Raw genomic sequence first — 7,857 nt, 5'->3', positions numbered from 1 at the left:
TTCTTTGCTTGCATAGTAGGAACTTTCATGTTATCACAGAATCATAGAAATATTAAGGTTGGAAAGCACCTCCAAGATCATCAAGTCCAACCTTTGACCAAAGACCACCTTGTCAGCTAAATCATCATATGGAGAACTTCCTCAAAATCCATTGTATGAAATCTCTGTGGCTCACAGGTAACTGTTAAATACTGCAAATGGGACGGTATCATTCCTTCACAAAATAAATATGGATGCATGACCTACTTCTAAGAGGACAGTGAGGACACTCATCCCATACATACGTGTTTGGTGTGTGCATTTATAACTGTATTTACTAGATAAGCAAGTAGGAGACAGATGCTTAATCATGCCACACCCCTTTAATTAATCCTTAATCATTGATTCACACCTTCTGAATGTCCATCAAGTGTTATTTTTTCCACAACATTTACCCTAGGGTATATCTCAACTGTGCTGCTTTTATGACTTCATAGAGGATGTGGTTATGGTCTGGCAGAAAGGAAGCTTTGCTGTAGATGGGAAGATAAAGCTCAAAGCACCTACGCTGCCTTTTGAACAACTTTTTTTTTTTTTTAATTAACTGTCTTCCTTCTTGTGTTTCTTTCTTAGACAGGCACACAGGGTAGACTTCTCATGTCCTGGGAGACAAACATTCTTGGCTCAGCCATGAATAACTGTGTGCTCCTGGAGGAGCTGCTGATCAAAAAATCCCAGCAGAAGAGAAGGACTTCACCCTCCAACTTCAAAGTGCGCTTCTTTGTCTTAACCAAATCCAAGCTGGCTTACTACGAACAGCGCCACGGGGTATGTCCCTCATTTTCTCTCTCAGAGTAATGGAGGGAAGGATGAAATTTGTTAAAGGAAGGGAAGGGTGGTAATGGGGGGAAGGATGATCCTCTCTCAGATTTTATTAACTTTCCTGGTCCTTGCTACAGCACCATACAGTGAAAATTGCAAAGTGATCAAATGGGTCATTTAGAGCTTCTGATCAGTCGGTATTTGGTGTGCTTGGAGGAATAAGACTACTTTGCTGTTTTATAGAAAGGATCTAGTTTTGTTTTAGGAATTTATATGGGCTGTTATTACCAATGTGTGTAAGAGCTGCATGAGCCTGTGCCTGGCAGTTCTCATGGGAACAGGGATGACCTGGAGAGGTGTAATGAGAAGGTCACAAGTGTGCCCTGATTGCATCTGTGAAAAAAGTCATCCGCAGATCTTCAGTCTCATTATTTTCTTCAGGGCATCAGACTAATGGCTGGTAGGAGGCAAGTCTTACATTTTAAAATAAATTCAGCTGCCACGTGCAACATGTCTAGTCTTTGGAGTTAGCTTTGGAAAGGCTGTAATGATGAGATCCACGCTCAGAGTTTGTTTCCTCAAGTTTGCATTTCCCTGATTTGCTAAATACAAAGAAAATTAGAAGTCAGTCTGTGCACCCCATTGTGCTAAGTGTTCTGGTTAAGTGGGAATTATTTCCTTCTTCTATTTAGCTGGATGTTTACTGAGCCTTGTTACGATTGTAAATAATATCGCTTGTTTTCCAACAGTCACTGAACATGCTGTTAATCCACTCTGTTTAGGAACTGTTACTGTAGGGCAGAGCAGAACTGGGGACTGTTCTGCCTTGGATCCAGCACTGGCAACTTCAAACCATCTAATCTTGCTCAGTTGCAGAAAATTAAGTAAAAACAGAACTCAATAAAAAGTATGATGTGCCCTCATATTTTATCATAACCTAGTTGGGGTTGGATACCAGCTTTAAAGGTTAACAGCCATTTTTACCTGTACACTGTTTCCCTCAAATAGCCCAGTGAAATGTTTTTCTTGCTCTTATTTTATAGTCTGTGTTTCTCTTACCTCCATTTTATGTAGGACACTATTCATTGCTGCATACTGTGACTATATATGGTTTGAGACTATCTTTGTCCACTCTCCAAACTATTTTTCAAATGTCTTTTTTTTTTAAGATTTAAAATTCCATTATAAATATTACACTTAATTATTCTGGGTTAAATTCTGAAAAGCATCTAGGTGATTCTGCTGTTGGTATTTAGAGAAATCTTCATAACTGGTTTTCTTTGGTGCTTTCTGATTCTTGGTGGACTTGAGATGAATTCACCATACACTCTGCCTAGATACTTTTGTGGAGTCACAGTAGGTGTCTGTCAGCATCTTTAGGCACTGAAATAGTTTGGAAAATCTGACTCTGTGGGGCACAGATTTCACACACTATATGAGTGTCTCTGGAAATTCTCCCTTCCAGTCTTTCAAAAGGTCAGCTAGGTGAGATGAGAGTTTGGTGTATTATCCACTTTATGTTATATATTATGTATTTTAAACATGCACATATTATACATGTGTGGACATGTGTATGTAAACACACATGTAACTTTAGAACCTCATGCACATTTAAGGGATGGTGGGTCTATTTGTAATCACAGGGCTGATTTTGCATTAAATGCTAATTTTTTTCTGACACAAACTTTCAAAATCAGCTTGTTACATGAATAGAACTTCACATGAAATAGGGAGAAAAGAATTTGTCCTATGAAATAATCGCAGAACTGATCCTTAGCCTCTTCAGTAGTCTTCCCTAAAATTAGACCATCCCAATCAGACCCCTGTGTGGTCAGGTCATTGCTGTTCTGGAGAGGAAAGCTTAGGGTAGCCTGTGAAAGCACCATCTTATTTTGTGCTGAGAACGGCGTGAACCCACAGCACTTGAGGTCACTGCTAGTGCCAGGAAGATTCAGATCAGCCCTGCCCAGCACATGGGCTGTGCCCATCCCCAGGAGTGTACCAGGGCCAGGGCCCATGTACAGGTGTTCAAATCAATGACCTGTAGTGCTCGTATTCAGGTGCAGGCCCTGGCACAGGTTTGGCTCTGCTCCACGGGGACTCTCAGATGATTTATGGGGCTGGCAGAGGTCAGCACAGGCTGCCACCATTGCCAGCAGGCAGCTTGTGTATGGTCCTCTGCTCTGGAGGTTTAGGCAGAGCAGTAGGGACATCACTGTTCTCTGTCAGCAAACTGTCAGCTGCAGTGATGGAGAGGATCCTCAAGCATGTGGACTGATGGGGCCAGCAGGTGTCTGGGCTTTTAACGTATGTATTTTTCAAGGCAAATCTCTGTGGATGTTTGCTCTGAGAGTTCTCAATGAGTTTCTTTAAGAACCCCTTACCAGCCTGTCCAGTGGATTACTGTACTCAAAGTTCAATACTATACAGTACCCACCTCTCCAATCCCTGATCAAAAGGTCAGGTAAAACAAGTACTGAACTGCTTAACAGTTTGAGAAGTCCCATTGATTTCAGTTGGGTGACCTAAAGTACAGCATATGCTTATGCATTAAGCCCAGGTTTACATGTTGTGCCTATATTTAACAGGGTTTAGCAAACAGTCCCTTCCTCTGCATTTTGAAATTGTGGGTATAAAAAGACATTTAAGAGTTTATCGTAGCAGTCCAAAACAAGGAAGTAAACAGGCCAAAAGGGTAGAGGGATAATTCTGCAAATGATACCAAAAGCTGTCAAGGCTACTGATGTCATAAAGGCAAATTTTTGCAATAATTATAATGGCATTTTTGTTGTAATTTTCATCTTTCTGCTGTAGCTGACAGAGAGCACTGTTCTCCTCAGGGGCCAAGCACACAGTCACCCTTAACATTAATGAAAGATATTTACATGTCTCATTAGGAGAATGAGCCCCCAATAACTGACAACAATAAGAAGCTGTGTTTTCTGGAATTCATTATGCACTGCACAATGCAGGGCTGTCTTAACATAAAGCAAAGCCCTGATAACAGGCACATGTATTCAGCCCCCGCCTCTACTAAAATTCATCAGAACTGCCTCTATTATAGCATGCAAATCAATTCCAAAGGCAAAAATTATTTGTTTCCAGGGCCTGGTTTTATAGCTACTGTTCATATGAGTAAACCAGCACATGGGACTAATAATTTTAACTATTCCAATGAGTTTGATCCTCACTAGAATAATGGATAATGCAGACACTGACACTCTTGAGGTCCTGGTACACTTGCCATACTGCAAAAGAAGCAGAGAAGTCAATCCCTTTGGAAAGTTGTCTAGGACAGAATTCCAGTGTCCTTACTTAGACTTAGCAAAAGCACTTAAGCTCCTGAGTTCCCTGTATCCCATTCACCCAACAGCCTGTGCTGTTTGGTAAACTCTTCAGGATAGCAGACAGGAGAGTGAAGGGAGGTAGTTTAGTATTTCAGACACTAAATAGAGGTTCTTCCATAGTGTTCAGCATGTCACATGAGACAGTCAGTAATCAGCATCTCTCCCTGTGTTTCAAGCTGGCTGAAGTCTAAAAGTGGCATAGATGTCTGAGGCTGATGCCACATTCAGTGAATAGGCCACTGCCTGCTGGGCTGGTACCACACCAGTACTCTGCCATTACATGATCTCTGCATCAGAGCTGCTCATCTTGGCACAGCTCAGACCGGCAGAGTGCTTGGGTCTGTCTGCATCAACTCTGGAGAAGTGCTCCATGTCCCTACACCACAGTTTTTCCTCTTCAAAAATGGGCATCTTGCCACATACAGGCATTCTGAGGAGCATTTCAGGACTGGGAAAATTTCACCTAACACCTGGAAAAGTCAGGGACATAAATATTTTTAAGTTTTATATCTTCATGCACTTGTGGATTATTATTAGTCCAACTTTTAAAGGCAGCAATGAAAGGTCCCCACAGAAAAGACCAAGTTCTCTTTTTATTTACATCAGCACTATTCTTCTACAGTGGTCAGATGCTCAGGAGGTCATATAGCATGAGTCAGCCTTGTCCTGGGCTCTTTCATTCACATCTTTGATACTCAGATATAAAGACGTCACTTTAGTGTGCCTTGAAATTTGCTCTCTCTTTTCCAGGAGAACAAACGAATAAACTTGGCTGGTAAGCCTTTTATCAGCATCCCAAAAATTCCTCTGTTGCATTATCTACACCTCTGGTTGCTTGCAGCAGTCCAGCCACCCACGGGAAGAAAAGCCCCTCGTTATTCCTTGGTCCAGCTGTCCCTATTACATTGATTATTCTACACAGAATCCAACCTGTCCATCCTGCCCTGGAAAGACTTGGTTTTTTTCCTTAAGACTCTAATGTAAACAGACTAAAACTTTTCTTCTGAAGATTTCCATTCTGGTCTTCTTGTTAGAGTGGCCATTCATACCGTTTCTCACTGCCTTGTGTATTCGGAATACCTGAGCAGTCACGAAGCTACAATCCTCATCTAAAGTGAATTTAATTACGGTTTAAAAGACTACCTTCCAAATAAATACATCTGACTAAATACATCATTCTTCATAACTTGTCATGTGTTTATTAGCTAGTACTGTTTGATTGCCAGATTTTGCAATACCATTTGTCTTCTGATGCGTATCTCCAGCTAATTTATTAACAATAGACATATCATCCACAAAGAAGTCAGGCTTGGCATCTGCATGCAATGAATTTTTATGTAATAAAGTCAATACAACTCTAAATAAGAAGGAGACAAGGTACAAACATGTGTCTAATGAATCCTAACAGAATCTTCTAGTAAATATCTGTAAATTTAAAATTAATTTTTTAATAACCCAAATGGTACTGTTGGTGCTGAGGGAGGATAAAGTTGATATTGTTTATCACAATCAGCCTCATTTCTATTGTGAAATCACAGAATCTTGGTAATACTGGTTGAAGAGCTCTTCTTAAATTGATTTAGTTGGATTTCTTGCTCCGGGCCAGGATGAGGTCAACACTCAGAGCAGGACTGTCGCCAACACCAGAACAAGGTGGCTGTAATGTTGACTGGCCACTGCTTCAAAGCCAAGGACAGAGATTTCACATCCTTTGGCAACCTGTTCCCATGCATCCTATCAAGTGCTTTTCTGGATATTTCCCATCTATTGCGGTTCTCGTTCACCGCTGCAGCACGACCCAGGGTGGTGATAATGTCTAGACAGGATTGCCATAAGCAAAGTGCAGGTTGTCTGTCTGGTGTCTATGGCCTTTTTAACTCTACAAATGTATGTTAAAGTCTGGTAATAAAAACATCTCCTTCTTGCTGGAATAACTAATTTTATCTTTCAGAATATGATTTTAACGGTTTTCTTTTTGTCCAGTTCTGCTCCTACTAGATCTTTGTCTATGTATTTATTGTCCTTTAATTTTTGAAGAATTTTTTTTTAAAATTGCTTCTGAGAGATGTTTTCACAGCAAATGTCAGATACTTCCATTTTATTTAAGCTACAAAGCTCAAATCTTTCTTCTGTTGGAGAACAACAACAAAATCTTCAACCTGTGTTTTCTTTTATATCTTTAGGAAGGAAGAAATTACTTCTAATTTGAATATATGACAATAAATATGTGGTTTCCCAATAGTTACTTTTTATTAGATTTTTCTATTGTGGTCATTTTTTGCTTCCAGTGCCTTTGATTTTGCTTTAAATTGCAATCAACATTATAACTTATATTATTGCAATGCCTGCCCATTGCTTTATACTCTTTCATCCTTTCTGACTGATTTTTAATTTTAACCTTAAAGCTTATACTATTTTTAATTAAAAAGTCCTGTCATATAGTTAATTTAACTTCCTTTCTTTCACTGAATCTCTCATTCACTGCAGTCCACTCCTCCCAGTCTTTGCTGGAGTCAAGAATAGCTTTGAAGAAACTAATACAGTATTCAATAGTAGTTCCATGTGCTTTTATGTAACATAAAAGACTTATTTCCATCATATTAGAAAGCTCATTTGAAAGCCAAGAATATTCCCATTTTTCCCCTTCTGTTTCTTGATGACATTGATTTTCCTGTCAAACCACTTGTGCTGATAGTAGGGATGTGCACCCTGATAACCATCTCGGATGAGACCTGAGGCAATTTGAACTGGAATGAGCTTTGTCCGATCTCAAAGTGGGAGTTCAGTGAAAATAATGATGTGTGAAGGCCTGTGATGGGCCAAGAGAAAAATACCCTTATGGCCAAGCATGTTTTTTCTCCAGATTTCTTTACTTAAACCTTAAATACTCACACCCTGTGAAAATGCACACTTTGTACCATACAAACCTTGCAGAAAGGCTGTTGTTTCGATTTTCCCTGCATGTCTCCTGTTTTCAGCTCACAGCCCTTCAGCTGCTTCCCCAGATTCCTACATGTGCTTCTCCATCTCTAATGCCCAACTGAATGGAGGCATCTTAAGTACAAATTGCAGATGGCTTTGTTATTTAAGTCAATTCAGAGCACTCTGCATCCAGGGCATGGCTTCCTCTAAAACACCTTCATGTTCCTTAGATGTGAAAATGGCAAGAAAACAAATTTATTTATTCTTTTAATTCAAGTTGAAGGACAAAATATTCATGATGGAGAGCTAAGACAAGCAGATACATTTAGAGATTTAAATATCAAATATGATGAACTATATTGGAGGTATTAAAATATAACACAACAGCTTGAGATCTACAGAAAATTCTAATATTATCAATTATCCCCTCTTTCCAGTTTTCCTTTGGGGCACTTAGCATGGCAGGAAATGCAAAATCCCTTACACCTTTCTTTTAAAATTCAATTTGCTCAATTTAGTTTTCAAGTTTAATTTAAAAATTGTTTAAATTGTTTTATTTCCCATAAAACCTCAAACTATCAGTGTTCCTAATGAGAAAACTCCCAAAATACTGAATGATGCTAGTGACCAGGCAAAGTTGCTAAGAATCCACCAATCAACAGTTCTTAATACCCTATTTATGAGAAAAACAGGACATACCACAGTGTATAGATACAGAATATGATAAGAAAGATAGAAAGATAGAAAGTAATTGTATCAACACAGTGTTCAAGGAGGTTCAAGTTCA

The 7,857-nt window shown here is 39.4% G+C and overlaps 1 protein-coding gene across 1 annotated transcript in view; it reads left to right on the top strand.

Annotated features, from left to right (window-relative positions):
• Positions 1 to 606: 606 nt before the first annotated feature.
• Positions 607 to 7,857, top strand: part of ITK (IL2 inducible T cell kinase) — a 30,725-nt gene continuing 23,474 nt past the window's right edge. Inside the window, exon 1 of the mRNA XM_051793929.1 lies at positions 607 to 807. Within this exon, the coding sequence (XP_051649889.1) occupies positions 637 to 807 (171 nt within the window). The 5' untranslated portion in view covers positions 607 to 636. The remainder of the gene's footprint in view (positions 808 to 7,857) is intronic.

The sequence above is a fragment of the Manacus candei genome, unplaced genomic scaffold, assembly GCF_025592945.1.
Source record: "Manacus candei isolate 608988 ecotype Guabito, Panama unplaced genomic scaffold, ASM2559294v1 h1tg000037l, whole genome shotgun sequence".
Taxonomy (NCBI): domain Eukaryota; kingdom Metazoa; phylum Chordata; class Aves; order Passeriformes; family Pipridae; genus Manacus; species Manacus candei.
The sequence above is the reverse complement of the archived record's forward strand: the minus strand, read 5'-3'. Positions and strand labels throughout refer to the sequence as shown.